Consider the following 18,109-nt stretch of genomic DNA (forward strand, 5'->3'; position numbering starts at 1 on the left):
CACCAACCAAACAGAGGTTCTAATCCTCTTCTTAAGATTCTTCATTAGGTTTCCCTGCTTCCTGGATTGGACTTGAATTCCTGGAACCCATGTTAAAGGCCACCTGCCATTTTGCCCACATCTGCCTCAGACCCGTGCAAATCTAGTCCTGGTTTTCCCAGCTATTTTTCCTCTAAGACAGAATATAAGTGTTAATGTCAGACACCAGCTCTTAGCAAGGCCTAAAGGTATAATCTCTACCAAGAAGAGGTTTAGCAGAAACAATGGCGAATCGAGAGTCCAGAAAGGTCTGTGTTCCTTTCACTACCATGATAAAATTTCATAATTGCCTCCTGAGTTAATTTCTAACTTACCTCCCGCAGAATTTCTGCTTGAATAACCTCTAAAGGATCAGACGTAAATACAGCACTGTCTGATAACGATGGTTAGGTCTGGGCTAGTTTTCAGAGTTTATAGAACTGATGTTCATCCGAAATTGCTCACATTGACCACGTTTCAAAACACAGTCATCCTAGAGACAGCAGAGGGCACTCCAGGTGAATATTAAGTAACTGCAAAGCAAACATCCCAGGAGGAAATGTGACCTGGAGTGTTGGGTGTAGTGCACGATACAGCACACGCTGAAATTTCTCCTGCTCAAAGCTAACCTAATATTTTCCATTTGTTTAGCTTCTTAATGTCCTAGGTCTGTACTGTCCCACATGGGAGACCACATGTGCCTATTTAAATGTAAGTTAATTAAAATGTAAAATTCAGTTCCTCTGTTGCACTGGCCACATTTCATGGACTCAGAAGATACAGGGGGGGCTTCCCTGGTGATGCAGTGGTTAAGAATCTGCCTGCCAATCCAGGGGACACGGGTTCGAGCCCTGGTCCAGGAAGGTCCCACATGCCGTGGAGCAACTAAGCCTGTGCGCCACAACTACTGAGCCTGCGCTCTAGAGCCCGCGAGCCACAACTACTGAAGCTCGCGTGCCTAGAGCCCGTGCTCCGCAACAAGAGAAGCCACCGCAATGAGAAACCCACGCACCGCAACGAGGAGTAGCCCCCGCTCGCCCGTGTGCAGCAACGAAGACCTGACGCAAGCCAAAAAAAAACTTACGAATTGTTCATTTCTGGAATTTTCCATTTTAATATTTTCGGATCTTTGTTGACTGAGGGTAACTGAAAGCAAGGCACGCAAAACCTCGAATGAGGGGGGACGACTGTATGTTATTCGGAGGTGATGTTGGGAAGGGTGAGGGACAAGCGGTGGGCGCCCACGTTGCGGGCTGGTCACCTTTCACTCCCGGTCCTTCAGGCTTTATAAGACAAATCATGATGGCATCGGTGAACCTGGACACCGAGACGAGCCCCACCCACCCTCTTATTTCTTATTCCCACAAATCCACCAGGGGGCAGCACCACCTCTCAGACTTCACAGCCTCATAGAGGAGCAAGGAAGATGCGGAGTGTAACTGATTTGTACTCATTTCCTAAGTTTACACAGATCTTTTCCCCCAAATCTAAGGGGAAGTGCCATGAGAAGGAACTCACGTTCTGTGAGAAGCAAGAATCGCTACATCACAAGGTTAGAGGTGGCTCCCAGGTGACCCATTGAAATGTACAGTTACATTTATAAATGTATGTTTATATGTTTCCGTTTGAAATAGAAAAAAGGGTAATGTAATAAAATTATTACATAAAATAAAATATAAAATAAATGAATAAAATAAAAATTCGTGAATTCACACTGGTAATAAATAACCTACTGGTTAATAAAAAATAAAATAAATTCTGAATAAAATAAAATAAAAATTCAGTAGTTCATGCTGATAATAAATAATCTGGCAAACACCACCTTAACCAAGCGATCAAAATTAACGAAGTTAATGTCACCTCAAAAAGGGGCACACTGACATTGCTTGTGTAGAAGATCCCGAATAATCTCAGAAGTATCTGCTGGAACTAATAGGAAAATTTAGCATGGTCAAAGGATACAATGACAGTATATAAAAATCAACTGTATTTCCATATATAAGCAATGAACAATTGAAAATTAAAAAATAATAATAGCATCAGAAGCATGATTTGGGTGTGTTGATAGAAATGTCCTAAATCATGCGGTGGTGATTACCTGATTATATACCTTTGTTAAAACTCATAAAACTGTACACTTAAAATTAGTGAATTTAATTGTCATGTAAATTATACCTCAATGGAGAGAGAAAAAGCACCTACTGTGTGCCCAGTTCCAGGTGCTGAGCACACAGCACAGAACAAATAAAGCTTTTCCATTGGAGCTAACTTTCTAGTCAGGGTTAGACCTTTGAAAATGAATGAATGAATGAATGCACATGTCAAGTAGTGAAAAGTGCTATGAATTAAAATAAAGCAGGGCAAGGGTGCAGGATGGCGGGAGAGGGGGTGTGAATTCTCTTATACAGAATGGGCAAGAAAGGATTCGCACGGATAAGACGACAGTTGAGCCGAGACCTAAATTAGATGAAACCGACCGTCTCCGGCCACCTTTGACCGGCAGAGGCCAGTCCGCCCAGTCCGAGGGCGGGGCGACTCCGGACCTCGGACCACTGGGAGTCGGCTGCCCGCTTCCGGCGGCGGCGCGGGGGCGGCCGGGAGCCCGGAAGTCCGTCGAGGGAGGGGAGTCCCGCGGCCGCGCGGGGGCCGCCGGGATACCGGAAGTCCGCCGAGGGCGGTGAGTCTCGCGGCCGCGCGGGGGCGGCCGGGATACCGGAAGTCCGCGGATGGCTGTGAGTTCCGGCTGCGGGGCCGTGAGGAGCTGCCTGGGAGGTAAGCGCGATACCGGCCTTCCCGGCCATGGCCACCCGGGTGGGGGCCGGGGCTGCGGTTGCCGGCGCCGCCGTTGTCGCGGTGCTCTCGGCCGTGCTCGTGCTCTACGGGCCGCCGCTGGACGCAGGTACTCGGCCGCGGGCTACTCGTCCGGGCGGGAGGCGCCGCCGTGGGGCCGGGGTCGCGCGGAGCCGCGGGTCCTGGGTCCACCTGGGGAGGGGTTAACCGAGGGACCCCGAGGACCCCGGCCAGGCCTTGGCTGCTGAATAGAGCGCACTGTGTAGAAAGAATGAGGCGTAAACGGGACAAGTGCGTCCGACTTGGAGCACCATCCCCTCCTGTATGGTTTTCTCCTCTTGCCCTGCGGATATTATTGTACCTAAGAGTTTTCAAACCGCTGGACAGTGTGTTGTATTATCTCACTTCTCCCAACAACGTGGAGAGGCTGCTGTTTTGTAAAGGAGGAGGTCCTGAGCCAAGGTTCCCAGCCAGAAAGTAGCTGAAATGGTAAAACGCGCTTTGGTTGTAGTCCTTAGCAGCAGGCAGGACGGAGAGTAACTGTTAGGGGGGTTTGGCTGTTTGGTTTTGGGCACCGTAGTTTCAGGAGATTTGAGGAGCATTGAGGGGCCCCTCAACTTCTGCACTTCACTCAGTCACACCAGCCCAGGCGCTTCTGGGCACCAGTTTGTTCGGAGATACTTTATCTGTCGCAGTTGGTCTTAAATTCGTACACTCCGTGATTGGTTAGCAAGATTTCTCTCTGAGTCGGCTTGAGATTTCATTATTAGGCCGAACTGCGGAGCGTTTACCAAAAACTGGCTTCCCATCCCAGCTTTAGGGCATCTCAGTTAATTTAAAGATTGCTGTCACATGTTCCAAATTAGCTACGGTTCACGTTAAATTAAAGCAAGAAACATTGGTATTGCAAAGTTGTGAGTGGCAAGTAATTCTAGAAAACAGCCCAGAATAAAGAAATCTATTTAACTCTCTTCAGCCACACTTCTTTAAAGCAAACAAAACCAGACAGATATGACCTGTTCTAGATTCAGAATTGTATGAAGACAAATTACTTACTAGGATAAATTTCAAGTTGCCTCTTGCCAAGACCTTTTTATCCTTAAGAACTTTGATGTTTGTATTTCAATATTTCTGTGGATAAGTCCAAATGGTGCATGTCAGTAAGCCAGCTGAAACTTGATTCTCTGTGGAGTATAGGGAGGTTGAACTGACCTCCCTTTGGCCCTCTCACTAACAGGTGTTGATCTCAGGTGAGTGTTACAAAACCCTAATGAGCAGGGGGGATTGTGCTTTGCAGTCATATAATTGCAGTTAAAGAGTGAAAACGCTGTACTTCTCAACAGTGATGTTTTTTACCCATCCCAGATTGGTTTCAGAAGGCATTTGAGAAGGATTTGACTTGTCTTTTGGTTGGTGGCGTGATTATTTGATTAAAAAAAAAATTCTTCTGCCTGAAAATGGCAGCATTTTGGTAAAATGGTGTCTTCTGCCCTGGCTTATCCGTTCGTAACCATAGCATCTTCACAGGTCTGTCTCTGAGCCTCAGTTTCCTTGTCTGTAAAAGAAGGATAAACTGGCTCCCAATGAGGAGAGTGAGGCAAGATGCCGTTAATTCATCAGGCATTTATTGAGTGGCTTATTCTGTGCCAGACTCTGTTCCAGGTGGTTGAGGGTGGGAGGCCAGCCCTTAAGTCACAGGTGGGGGCTATGCCTCCTTCTGTGGAGGCAGAAGGTGCAGGGGTGGTCTTGGGATGCTCTGTGTGTGGCCGGCTGCTTAAAGTGATGGCAGCTAATAAACCCAAAACATTGTAAGGGACTCAGAACGATCCGTGAGTGACTGGTGAGTTTGGATTCTGTCTTTACAATTTCCAGACTTTAAAAAGCGCCTGTATTTATTGTTCTGGGGCATTTGGAGGAGAGACCATTCTCCGATATCCTCACATTGACCAGTCACCTTATGCCAGGTGTGTTCAAGTTTGACACAGATGCATGGCAAGCACCACGGTAGGCGCACAGACAGCTCGTCAGTGGTCAGCAGGGCCGTCCTGAAATCCGCCTGTAACAGCTGCGGTTCCTGTCCTGCAGCTGGCCAGGGAGCCTAGGCAAGAGTGTCTCAGGGCCGCTGTGCACGGTGGCGAAGAGAGTGCGTGGCTGGGAGTCTGGGGTGCGGGAGGTTGGGGCCGGGGGCGGGGAGTGAGAGCTGATTGCTCTGTTAGGTCAGCGCCTCTGTGGCCCGGCACTGCGTCAGGTTGGCCCGGGGCAGAGGTGTCGGGGGCTGGACTGATGGTTGAGCAAGCCTTGTGCCTTTTCACGGCCAAAGGGTTAGGGTTACGGCGATTCTGTTTGGAGTTTTAATCCTGTGTTGATTTGGAAGAAGGTAGGACATCTTGGGTCTAAGCATCCATCTGATATATTGGCTAAGGAGGCGTTTACATCTGCTTATTAAGGAAAATTACGTGAGTAACGTCGTTAAGTGAAAAGTAAAATTGTGAGAGTGATAGACGATAAAGCTGTTCTACCGTATGTGTGGAGCTGAGCCAGCCTCTGTCCTTCACTTGGACTTGGGAGCCACGTCTGGTTTTCCTCTGCTGCTGAGATAATGGGAAGATAAAAATATCGGATGCCTTTTTTGTGAAAATGTTGTTCGTATCAGCAAAGATCCTTTAATTCTAGAGAAAATGCATGCTTTATTATCTATTCATACGTTGGGCTCTATAGAACACAGGATTTCTCTCACAGCTGAGCTGTTTTTAATAATATGGGAAAACATGCAACACAGGAAGTTTTTCAAGAAAGGCCAATTAAAATTAGCTATTTATAGACAATTCAATGGTCAAACTATTTTAAAATGCCACTTTGAACCCAGTGTAAGATGTGTTCCTTATTTAGAATGCCCTTTCCAGGTTATTTGATTATCTAATTGAGTGTTGGAACCACGACTGGAAAATGAATTGGGAATAACATGAACCACCTGTCTGGCTTGAATAGACCGTGGAAAGTAGCAAAGGGGAGAAGAGACCTAATAAACTTGAAGGAAGATTACGATGAAATATGTGTAGTTCATTAAGTAACAGTGCGTTAAAAAAAACTTTCTGAAAGCTTAAGTAGACTTCCAAGACGTCTGATGCATTCGAAGTAAATCTGGCCCATGCGACGGTATTAGTAGTGTTGTGTTGTTACTTCTGAACAGCATTTGCTTATAGAAATGAAATGATGAAACCATTGGATAAAAATCTACAGCATTCATAGTAAGCCAGCTTTAGGAAGTGTTTTGATTAATGGGGTATTTTGTTCAAGTCTGTTTTTGATGTATGCTGGTAGACACTTACCTTTCTGAACATTTTCCTGTTTTTCAGTTTTAAATCGAGCATTTCCACTGCATACAGCACGCTCAGTGACGGACATGGAGGCTGCTTTGCAGCTGGTGAGGAATGTGGTACCTCCTCTGGCCGCCTGGAAGCACAAAGGGCAAGCTGGGAGGATAGGCGTGGTGGGAGGCTGCCCAGAGTAAGTTGCGCGGACGCAGCGTCCTTCTCTGGCTGTCGCCTACCTGTCGTCCCTCCGTCCGTCCATTTGGACCCCAGGGGTCATTTCCGAGTGTCTTCTGATATTCCGGCAGTAGTTTTCAGTGATGAACGTTTGATTGAGTAGCAGAGAAAGCATGGGGCGCCGATTGGGTGAGGCTGCTGCTTCTTACTTTGTGCTCTGTACTGACGGTGTTCGTTACTGTGAGCCTTGGTTACTTTGTAGTCAAGGTAGAGACACTCAGCATCTGCTTGCTTTCCTTTCTCAATTTAAAGATATTCCTGCAAGTTCCTTATGAAATTTGACAGATCCTAGCTTTTTTCCGAGGCCTTTTTTCTCTTCTAGTTTTATATATTATGCTGCTGTGTCGACACATAAAGATTTGTAATTTGTCCTTGCTTGTGATACCTGCTGCCTTTGACTTAAATTCGACCTTGGTTACCATTCAGTTTCTGCTTCCTTTCTGTTTGCACTGATATGCTCTTTGCCTAGCCTTGTATTTTCAACAGTTTAGCATGTAGTTGGCTGTACTTATTAAAATAACGTGTAGCTAGATTGTGTTTCTTTACCCAACGTGACAGTGACTGCTCTAAGTGAGGGGGATGTATTTCTTTTGTTAGCGAGGCTTGTATTCACACTGTGGGGTGAGTGTGTATGTCCGCTGTCCTGTCCTTTGGCATTTCGGGCGAATTCCTGGCTCTGCCTGGGGAGACTGTCACACGTGCAGCGTGCCCTGAGCGCCTTTCCCTGTTCGGGTTAGCAAAGCTCTTCACCCCTGGGATTGACGTAACAGTTACCGTCACTCATCTGATGTCAGGTTCACGGATTTTCCTCACTGTGCTTGAAGTGCCCTTAAGCACAGTTACAGGCGATTCCGAGCAAGCGGATGGAAGCAGGAGAGAGGCGTGCGAGTCTCTTCTCGTTTGTCCCCATGTCCGAGGTGACCGCTGCCTCTGCTCACCGTTGCTCTTGGGGGCGGGTACTGCTCCTTGGGGCGCCAGCCAGTCCAGGGGCTCCGGCCTGTGGTCACCTCGAGCACACTGTCTTTCTCTGCAGTGCCTTTGGGAAACTCTCCCTGTCTTCTCAGACCTCCAGGTTTTGTTTTGTTTTGCTTTGTTTTTTCCCCTAACACACATCCCTACCATCCTTGCTAATAGAACCCCAGTCTTGTTCGGTTGGTGTTGCATTTTCTCTTACTTGTGTCTGTGTGCATTTCTGATAAATGAAGTGCTTTCTGTGTCTATATTAGTCTAGAGAGGTGTTGTCTTTATAATATTAAGTCCTCTCATCAAGTGTACATCTCTTCTGTTCTTTAATAGGTTTTTAAAATGTCCCCACAGAGTTATCATGTGTTTTATAAGGTTAATTCCTAGATGCTTTATGATTTTTGCTGGCATGGTAGATGCTATCATATATTCTAATCAGTTATTCCTGGTATAGAAAATAACCATTTTATTCCGGTTGATGTAAATCTTGCCGAACCATTGTACACTAGGAGATTCATTTTTTAACAGCTTTATTGAGGTCTGGTTGGTATACGGCAAGCTGCAAATGTTATAAATGTACAATTCGATAAGTTTGACCTCTGTACAGCCCCCTGAAGCCATCTGTCAAGGCTTCAGTTTGCACATAAGCATTTCAGAGAGACCTTGGAGCACCTGGCCAGGACCTGCCTCTCCTGACATGGTTCAGAGCCTCATAGGAAAGATTGGCTTTCCTGGGACTGATCTGTGTTAATAAGCCTTTTCCCGAGCTTCTACAGGGGGTTGGGCCATGCCCGGGTGCTGCGTGTCTGTGTAATTTACTGATAAGCCTGGTGTGCTTGCCTCATTCTCAGAAATTTTTGACTGTAAATGTCTTCTTTTTAGGTACACTGGAGCCCCCTATTTTGCAGCAATCTCAGCTCTCAAAGTGGTATGTTTGTTCATAGCTTCTTTTTCAGGATTTTTCTAGTAAAGAGTTGGATTATTTAAATATGACTGAAGCAAATGTTTTCTGAGTATTCTCTCAATATTCAGAGAAATCTGAATAGCATTTTGGGTAATCGTGGTAAGAGACGTACCTTTTTTTTTTTTTTTTTGCGGTACGCAGGCCTCTCACCGCTGCGGCCTCTCCTGTTGCGGAGCACAGGCTCCGGATGTGCAGGCTCACGGGCCCAGCCGCTCCACGGCATGTGGGATCTTCCCGGATCGGGGCACGAACCCGTGTCCCCTGCATCGGCAGGTGGACTCCCAACCACTGCGCCACCAGGGAAGCCCAAGAGAGACGTACCTTTAAATCTACCCTGACCTCTTGTGCAGCCACAAAGTAACTTGGATTGGGACTCATTTTCTTTTAAACTAAACTTTTTTTACAACTGTACTTCACCACAGTGATCCAGGCTGCCTTTTCAGTCCTAGCATAAGCAGTGGACCTCTTTTAACCTTGGCAGTTGTCACGGCAGCGTTTTGATCAAGTCCTGGAGGCCCAGTGGCATAGGGACTGTGACATGGGCTGTGCTTCTGCGGACCTCATCGTGATGCCACCTGAGCCGGCGGGGCCACCTGCCTCTTTGGCGGCAGCAGAAGTCCGCCTCTCTTTCCAGGCCTTTCTTAGGTTTTGCCGCCAGCCGGAGGCCTCTCAGCCGCCTCCTGGCTGTGGGTTACCTGCGGCAGTGGGTGCTTTTCTTTTGGGACAGTGCTGCGGAATTCGCACGGTTGTACCAGAGCCACCAGTGCTCTTGAGTGTCTGTCGGGCGAATCCCGCGTTAAGCCGGCCTCCTGTGCCCCTCCTCAGGGCGCGGACTTGTCCCACGTGTTCACCACCCAGGATGCCGCGCCTGTGATCAAGTCATACAGCCCGGAGCTGATCGTTCACCCGGTTCTGTGAGTAGTGGGGCCCCGGCGGGCGCGGGGCTTATAGCCACTCTCCTGGGTCACAGGGTCTCTGCGCCTTCGTGGAGCCGCTGTGCAGTAGCCGCGGTGCAGGGAGGGGGCAGGTGGGAGGGTGCTGTCAGAAGAAGCGAGGGAACGATAATGAACCCGCGTCTGTAGTCAGAATAAGACAGTGTGCAGGAGACCTGGGCACCAGGGCTGCCCGGGCTGGCCCCTGTGGCCCGTCGGCAATGGCCGGAGGGTCCTAGGCCCAGGAGGGGCCGTGGACCTGCCTGTGACAGAGTCTCACGTGGCAGCAGTAATGACCGTTCGATCGTTCAGCAAGCGCTTACTGGACTCTGTCCTGGGTTCTGCGGGGACAGCATCTGACTGGGCAACCCAAGACCTGCTCCCGTGCAGCTTCCTCTCCAGGGCAGCCTGTGCCCTGGAACTTTCTGCAACGGGGAAGCTTTTCTCTCGGTGCTGTGCGAGACTGTGGCTGCTGAGAGCTTGAAACGCGGCCAGTGGGACTCGGGAGCTGAGTTTTTACTTTGATTTTAATTACATGTAAAAGCCCGCGTGGTCAGCGTCTACTGGGCCATGTACACAGCTTTGGAGGACAAGTGAGGTAACAGCTTGTCAGGCGGTGCTGAGGACCGCAGGGAGGACGGGGCGGGGAGTGCTGGGTGCGCGTGCGCGTGTGCGTGTGCGTGTGTGTGTGTGTGTGTGTGTGTGTGTGTGTGTGTGTGGCGGGTGCTCCTAGGGTCGCCGTGGGCCGTGGCGCAGGGCGTGGCATCCGGTGAAGGCGCAGACACGGGGGCTGGTGGGGAGCGGGCGTGGGAGCTCATGCTGCAGGCCTGCTGGGGACACTTAGTCTGGGGTGCTTGGGAGGGGCTGGGTGACCAGAGAGGTTCAGGGCCACGCTTTGCTGGTCGTGGGGGTCATAGTAAGGGTTCTGGCCCTTGGGGCCCAGGGCGGAAGCAGGGGTCCCACTGGGAGACTGTGATAAGCCCCTGGGGTTACTTGCATGCTGGGCTAGAGACAGGAGCAGGTCAGAGCCTGGCCACAGCAGGGGAGTGCAGCCCCGCCCTCCCGCGGGTGGGCTGTGAGACCGGCAGGAGCGTGGGGAAGCCACCAGGGTGTGGGCTGAGCAGGTTGTCATCTCCATGGCCTGCTGATGTGCCGGCAGCCGTGGGGTGGGCAGGGGAGCCTAGATCTGGGAGTTGTCAGCGCGTGGGCTGGTTTAAACCAGGAGGCGAAGCTGTGTGTGGGTCGGGAGGGCCCGGCGCGCTGGCGGCTGGGAGCAGACTGGAGGGGCCTGGAGGGCGTCCTGGGGCCGAGTGGAGAGCTTTGCGGATGGTCCTGGAAGAGCCCGTGCCTGGAGCCAGACACGAGGCCTCGGCTCCCAGTGTGGGGTCCCCAGTGCGGGGTCGCCGGCAGCCCGAGCGGGGCTGCTGGGGGGCGCGGCAGGCTGTCTGGTAGCCTGTGGGCCCTGAGAGTGGCGGCCGGGCCTCAGAGTAGCGCGCAGGCATCAGGTCTGGGCCTAAGGAGGGCTCCTGATATTGCGGGGGGTCGGGGCGCCACCGGGCACACGCCTCCCTGCAGGCCTGAGGTGGGGACGTCTGCACCACAGGTAGGAGTGCGCCTGTGTGATGGAACCAGACTGGCACAGGTCGTTTTGAAATGAGTCATCGTGTCTTATTTTAACGTGTTTTACGTACTTTTTCCCCCGTGAGTCTTAATTTTAAAAAAAGAAAAAGAAAAAAAGTGTAGTATGATCATGACTATATGCCCTGCATTATTGACTCTCTTTCTGATGGGAAGGAAGTTCCATTTGCCTCAGCTTTGGTGAGACCCAGATCCTCTGCCTACCTTTGCGGAGTTCACAGAAACATGTGGACCGCTCGAGTAAACTGCTGGGGTCCCTCCCGGGGCCTGGGAAGGGGCCCAGCAAGTGAGAGGCTCCGTGCTTGAGTTTCATCCCCAAGAGTATGCTGCCCTCACATCACGCCATACATCATGCTCTTTGTCGTTTCCTGTAAAACAGCACTTTCTCACCGTGTTTCCTGCCCCTGCTGCTCCCTCCTTCTCTTGTCTGCTTGTCCCCAGAGCGGGTGGCTTCCCCTGCGAGCCTCCTAAGTGGAGGTGGCTTTTCCTTTGTTCCCTCAGCCACTGGGTCTGGAGGTGGGACGTGCGTCCTCCCGGACCATCACCTCTCGTTCCAAAACCTCCAGCTCCTTTGAAACTCCACCCACTGACCCAGTGCCCCTCCTCCCTGCAGCCGCCTCCGATCCCCATCAGTCCTTGGGTATTAGTGTCTCTCTCACCATTGCTCCCGGGACTGTTGCTAATGTGTGTGTAGGGAACGGCTTTACTGGGATAGGATTCACTGTAAAATCCACTGACTTTAATTGTACAGTGGTTTGTGGTATGCTTGCCAGGTTGTTCCGTCACAGATAATCTTAGGACGCTCCCACCACTCCAGGACGGAAGCCCCTCCCCATCGCCACCCCAGCCTGAGGCGACCTCTCATCTGCTTGGTTTCCGAACATTTGCCTTTTCTGAACATTTCTTATGCGTGGAATCAGACATTTGTGAGGTCTTGTGTCTGCCGCCTTTTACTTAGCATCCTGTTTTCGAGAGGTGTCCACATTGTAGCACGTGTCAGTGCTCTGTTGCTCTTTAACAAACAAAAACAAAACCCAGAAGTCCCCCCCGCCCAACCCCGCCAGCTGCTGGCAACCGGCAGTCTCTTCTCTATGGGTGAGTTTGGTGTTGTGTTTTTGCGGTGTTTTTGTTTTGTTTGTTTGCTTTAAAGGTCCCACATATAAGAGAGAGCATACGCTATTTGTGTTTCTTGGGCTCATTTCACTTAGCAGAATGCTTTCAGGGGCATCTGAATGTTGAAAGCTAGACAACTATGGTGGGGTCCTGGCTGGGGTCCTGGAACAAGAAAAGGACATTGGGGGAAAATCTGGAAAAATCTGTAGTTTCATTAATAAAGTAAACAAAAGATGAAAATTTCAAGCTCTTTTGCCCTTCTTTTCCTTTGTTAGTGACAGCCCCAGTGCCGTCCAAGATGTGGAAAAGTGGTTGCCCCGACTGCACGCCCTGGTCGTAGGGCCTGGCTTAGGCAGAGACGACGTTCTTCTGGAAAACGTCAAGGTAACGTGTAGAATTATTAACCACGCATATTCCCACAGGCTCGGCCCTTAGATCGGGGGAGTCTGACGGAATTGCATTTTCCGTTTTTTGTTGCTCTGTGTGCGTCTTGGAGGAGGAGTTGAGACCGATAGAACGTGGTCTGGGGAATAGAGGAGACACTAGGCGTAAAGGTAGGGATGTGCTTAAACCAGAGCAGGGCACCGCTGAACGGCGCCCTCTTTCGCTCCCGGGGCTCTGGTCTCAGGCTGTGGCCGAGGAAGTCTCCATGGGGCCCGACGTGACCAGCCCAGCATCCAGGCTGAGCGGGGTTAGCAGTGGCCGGGCGTGCGCTCAGGCTCGCGGTCACCTCCCCGCGACCCCTTCCTGCTGGGGACCCCTGGCAGCCTGCTCCTGGTGCCCGCTGTAAGGGCACAGTGCCCCCCGGGGCCGGCCGAGGGCCACGCTTTGTGCAGCGCTCTGCGCGGTGCCCGGCTGGGCCCAGTGGGAGTCTGTCACAGCGAGCCAGTGGGAGAGGGTGCTGCTGGTGACCTCACCGTTGCTGTAAGCTGTGCACTTAGAGAGAAACGTGAAAGGTGTTCTGGTGCTTCTAGCTTTGTGTCGTCAGCGGGTCCTCTTGAAAGCCCTTGTTAGTTTAATTTCTTAACCTGGTGCTCCTCTGACCACCTGAGGTCCTCATTGGTCTAGAAATCCCTGGGCCTTGGACCCCACGGGCCAGTTGTTCTGCTGCCTTTGCACTCTCTTCTGTCCCCTGCCGTCCTTTTCAGCTGAAGCCAGCGTAGCCGGCGCTGGGTGATGGGGGAGTGGGCAGGAGACCCTAGTTCACCCTCGTGGGTACACGTGCATTCGTTTACTTTTTCGTTGATCATTTATGCTCTTCCTTACTACTGAAACTTTATGCCTGCTTTAATCTAAGAAGATGAAACTAATTTTTGAGCCTCAAGAAGTTGAAATAGAAATAAATGCTATCCTGGATCAGGGGAAATAGCTCGGTTGGCACACCAACCCCACATTCTGTGTGTTCCCGCTGCCCAGGTCCTCCGACACTGCCCTGGTGTCACTCTCCGAGGGGACACATCTCAGGGACCTGCTGAGCTCTCCCTGCCCTCGTTGGGGCCCTTCTCAGTGCCCCCAGACCACCTGCCCCAGCTCCAGCCCTGGGAGGTGTCGGCCACATGCCTTGAGGGGGTAGTGGTCATGGTGGCCCTGATTGCCACTTGCTTCAGCAGCTGGAGGGGCTCCTGGCTCAGCTTCTGCTTTTTGAGTTAAGCTGCACAGAAGCTCAAGGGAAAGAAGGTGTAGGGCGCTGTGATGTTGGTTGGACTTTCAGCAATCTGTGGGTAAAGAACATTTTAAAAGGCAGACGTGTGTTTGCTTTACCAGAATTGAGTGAGAACGTGAATTTTAAGGGTCCCTTCCACGGAAAATCTTTCCAGCCTTTGCGGTTAAAGTTGGGGCTGGAAATTTCACTTTCTTCAAGCCCATGAATGATCACTGAGGAGAAACAGTGGCCGTGACATGTGACTGGGGATGGAGTGGAGCAGGAATGTGTTTTCAACTTTAGTGTCGATAGTTGGTCCGTTTATTATTGCCTGTTTCAAACGGTTTGGTTAAAACATATGTACCCTCTGTAGGACGAGGTGCTAAGTGAAGTGGGCAGCAGCACAAACGCTGCGCGATCTCACTTCTGTGTGGAGTCAGAATAGGTGAGCTCGGAGAAGCAGAGAGGAGAAGGGTGGCTGCCGGGCACGGGGCGTCAGGGCAGTGGCGAGAGGTTACGTTCTCCCCCGGGGAGGTGATGGCTGTGTGGGTTAGCTGGACTGGTGATTATTTCACTATACTTCTGCACAGGCTCACCTTGGAGGTACTGGGGGTTCGGTTCCGGACCACTGCAATAAAGCGAATTCTCGTCATAAGGCCGGTCACGTGAATTTTTTGGTTTCCCAGTGGAGATAAAGTTACGTTTGTGTTATACTGTAGTCTATTACGTGTGCAATAGCATTATGTCTAAAAAACAGTGTAGGTGCTTTAATTTACAAGCACTTTGTGACTGCAAAGCGCTGACCGCCATCTGCGCCTCCAGTGAGACATCGCTGTATTGCTGGTGGAGGCCCTGGCCTCCACGCTGGCGTCTGCTGAAGGCTGGGGTGGCTGTGGCAGTAACCTTTGCCGCACTCATGGACGAATTTAAAGTGTACAATTCAGTGGCTTCTGGTATATTTACGGAGTTTGCAGCCATCACCACAGTCCGCTTGAGGACGTTTTCCTCCCCACACCCGTCAGCACTTGCCCCCCGTTCCTCCCAGCCTCCACCCCGGTGACCACTAACCTACTCTCTGTCTCCGTGGACTGGCCTGTTCTGGACCTTCGTAGGAACAGCATCCTACGCTGTGTGGTGTCTGTCATTTCAGGGCTCACCCTGCTGTGGCAGGTTGTCGGCGCTTCACGCCTTCCGTTGCCGTGTGATGGGCCGTGGTATGGAGAGACCGCGTTCTTAAACTCCATTCGTCAGCTGATGGACATTTGGGTTGTTTACGCTTCCTGGCTGTTACACATAGTGCTGCTGTGAGCACTCATTTCCAAGGTCTTTTGTGGATTTATGGTTTTATTTCTGTGGGGTATATACCTAGACTGGAGAAGCTGGATCATACGACACCTCCGTTTGGTGTCTTATCTAAGAGTTTTGCCTGACGCAATATTTACTCCTATGTTTTCTCTTAAGAGCTTTATTCTTTTAGCTCTGTGGTCCCTTTTGAGTTAAGTTTTGTGTATGGTGTTAAGGAAGGGGTTCAGTCCAGTTTTATATCCAGTTGTCCCAGTACTTCTTCGGGCGAGTGAATTCTCTGGGCATCCTTGTTGGAAGTCAGTTGACATCAGTGTGAGGGTTGATTTCTGGGCTCTCCTTTCTGTGCCATCGATTGTACAGCTGTCCTCGTGCCAGTAACCACATTACCTTGAGTATGTATCTGTGCAGTAAGTTCTGAAATCGCGAAGTGTGGGTCCTCCAAGTTTCTTCTTTCCAGCGCTGTTTTGGCTATTCTGGGTCCCGTGAGTTTGCATGAGTTTTAGGCTCAGCTTGTCAGTTGCAGAATGGACAGCTGGGATTTGGGTAGGGGTCACCTTGAATCTCTAGGTCAATTTGGGGATCACTGCTGTCTTAACAATATTGAGTCTTCCAGTTCATAAGCTGGTTTTGAGCCAGAGTTTGTGGCTGTAGGATCTGGACGGACCCGCCTAGTGTCTGGGCTCTTTGGCAGCGTGTTGTTTTCCTGGATGGATGGATGTGTCTTGGAGGCTTTTCCTGGCAGGATATGCAGGTGTTCATTATTTTTTATAGCCTCATCATAATATGCTGTAATGTATTTAACTAGTTCATTTCAGCTGTTTACAGCATTTTTTTCTATTAGTGATGCCTTGAACATTTCTGTATATCTATTTGTTTCTTTTGGGTGTTTTCTTTAGGATAAATTTGTAGAAGTTCCATTGCTGAATCAAAGAGTATCTGTGGAAGGTGGAGATACTGAATAACATCCTCTGAACTGAGAAGGAACTTTTAAGACTGAAAAACGAAGCAGGCACCTGAGTGAAGTGCAGTTCTGAAGTTTACGTGGGGACTGACATACAGGCAGGATCGGGTGGAAGATGACCCAGGTGTCCCTAGCTGCACGGAAGGGGTCCAAGGGGATTTCTGAAGAAAGAATCTGACCCCCAAGTGAGACGCATGTCTACACTGATGGGAACTGGACTTTATTTCTCCGCCCCCGCCCCGGGGGGGGGGGGGTCTCTGCAGAGGCACTCCTCCAGTTTTCATATCAGAGAAAGATGGTCAAGTCGATAGGGAACTTGTCCGGCTTGGGCGCATTCCTGGCGAGTGGGCTACAGCTCAGTCACTCACGCGGGAGGGGAAGGGGCAGGGCTGCGGGCCTGAGATGGAGCACACTGAGTGGGGTCAGTGTGGTCCAGCCACACAGTGCGAAACTGAAACGTTTTTGAGAGATGCTCCCGGATTTCTCCAGAAGCTTGTAGCAGTTTGCTCTCCAGCAAGGGCTGCCCTTCCCAGGATGTGCTCTGGGGAGCTGCCACTCCTCACTCCCCCTCCTCGTGTGTAGAAAGCTCCCTGTTCCACGTTAGCCCTCCTGACCTGTGTGTGGCTGGCTCCTGCGTTTGCCCGTTCTTCCCTTAGGGCAGGTTGCTGTCCGGATGTGTGTGCGTGCGCAGGGCTTGCTGCCTCGGCACGGCACGTGCTGGTGGCGCTGACCCTCCAGATGCCGTGACCGTGACAGCGTCAAGTGCACAGGCCCTCTGAGCCATGGAAGCAAGACCAGCCCTCCGTTCTCTGCGTCAGGAGGCCGAGTGTCACACTGTGCGATGTTACTGATGTGCTCTCCGTGGTGTCGGCTCACGTTTCCCGGGTCTGAACGTTCACTGGGCCGCTGTCTTTGTAAGAGCTCTGGGAGGAAAGTACAGAGACTCAGAAAACCTGAATTGGTTCTAACAGTAATGCCCGACTCGGGGCAAGCAGACAGAGCATTTCCACTGTTTAAGGAGAGAGCCCTCCGTGGGCCCTGTACCCTGACCCTCCACCGAAGGGGCTTCTGGGCACACTCCCAGCACTCAGACCGGCGTCGGCAGGTGCGACAGGCCGTCGGGCAGGGCAGCCGTGCTGGGTGAGGCTGCACTCCTCACTGCTACTTCACGGACGTGGGCTTATCTCCCAGTGTTTTAAATTATCCCTGCTTGTCATGTATCTCATTCGTTCTCTTCTAATGGAGTTTTCTGTTACGTAGTATCTGTCGGGTAGGAGTCCTCTTCTCGTGCTGTGGCCGTAAATGCCCTTGTCATGAGATACTGGTGCATGATAATCAGCAGTCATGTTGATCAGACACACGTATAATTTTCAAGCAAAAAACCTCAAACTTGTAGTATAGCACTCTCAGAGAGAAGTGGTGCGCTGTTCATTACTACGGTCATTCATTTGAAAGCACGTGAAGTGTTACTTATGAGAAATAGATAAAAACTAAGGAGTTGGGGAATTCCCGAGACTTCAGGCCTCTCGGCTCCAAATCCTGAGGGCTAGTATCTGTTGGAAATTTGGAGGTGCCGGCCCAGGGTTGTCCGTCGTGGGCTGGCCTGGGACCCAGCACTGCGTGGCGGTTCCCGTGGGCTCCTGTCTTCAGAGCTCCCGGGGCCCGGCCTTACAGAGTCTCTCTTCTACAGCTCCTGTGTTCAGAGCTCCCGGGGCCCAGCCTTACAGAGTCTCTTCTGCTTATTTATGCATTTGCTTTCTTGTTTCCTGCCTGTTGGTTGATGGCCTGAGGTTGAAGTCCGTCAGGAACTGCTCGGCTTCTTGTACCCTCTCTGAGAGGCGACGGGCTTGTTGCTCAGCCTGGCTTCCTTTCCTCGCAGGGCATTTTAGAAGCGTCCAGGACCAGGGGCATCCCCATCGTCATTGACGCGGTGAGTGTGGCCTCCTCTCCCGTCCCCTCCTCCCAGGGGACCCCTCGGCCTCGCGGTGACGTGAGTCCTCGTCTGCAGGACGGGCTGTGGCTGGTCGCTCAGCAGCCGGCCCTCATCCAAGGCTACCAGAAGGCGGTTCTCACCCCCAACCACGTGGAGTTCAGCAGACTCGCCGAGGCTGTGGTGAGTCAGCCGACGTCCCGGGCAGGGGTGAGGGGCTCATCCTGCGGTGCACCTGCGGGGACAGACGTGCAGAGGTGGGTGGACACGTGCGCTCCTGGGTGCGTGCAATGATGGGGCATCTT

General features: G+C 51.2%; 1 protein-coding gene across 7 annotated transcripts in view; it reads left to right on the plus strand.

Moving 5' to 3' along the window:
- The window catches only part of NAXD (NAD(P)HX dehydratase), a 47,640-nt gene that overhangs the window by 25,459 nt on the left and 4,072 nt on the right, over window positions 1-18,109 (plus strand). Inside the window, exons 1-7 of one of the 7 annotated variants that reach the window (XM_059995846.1) lie at window positions 2,745-2,790; window positions 6,165-6,315; window positions 8,202-8,247; window positions 9,109-9,197; window positions 12,242-12,350; window positions 17,754-17,804; window positions 17,883-17,987. In XM_059995846.1, the coding sequence (XP_059851829.1) occupies window positions 2,745-2,790; window positions 6,165-6,315; window positions 8,202-8,247; window positions 9,109-9,197; window positions 12,242-12,350; window positions 17,754-17,804; window positions 17,883-17,987 (597 nt within the window). Of the gene's footprint in view, window positions 1-2,744; window positions 2,918-4,680; window positions 4,813-6,164; window positions 6,316-8,201; window positions 8,248-9,108; window positions 9,198-12,241; window positions 12,351-17,753; window positions 17,988-18,109 lie in introns of those variants that run through there. The other 6 variants (XM_059995845.1, XM_059995843.1, XM_059995844.1 and 3 more) reach the window with 6 other exon arrangements.

The sequence above is a fragment of the Delphinus delphis genome, chromosome 18 (assembly GCF_949987515.2).
Source record: "Delphinus delphis chromosome 18, mDelDel1.2, whole genome shotgun sequence".
In the NCBI taxonomy this organism is placed as follows: Eukaryota; Metazoa; Chordata; class Mammalia; order Artiodactyla; family Delphinidae; genus Delphinus; species Delphinus delphis.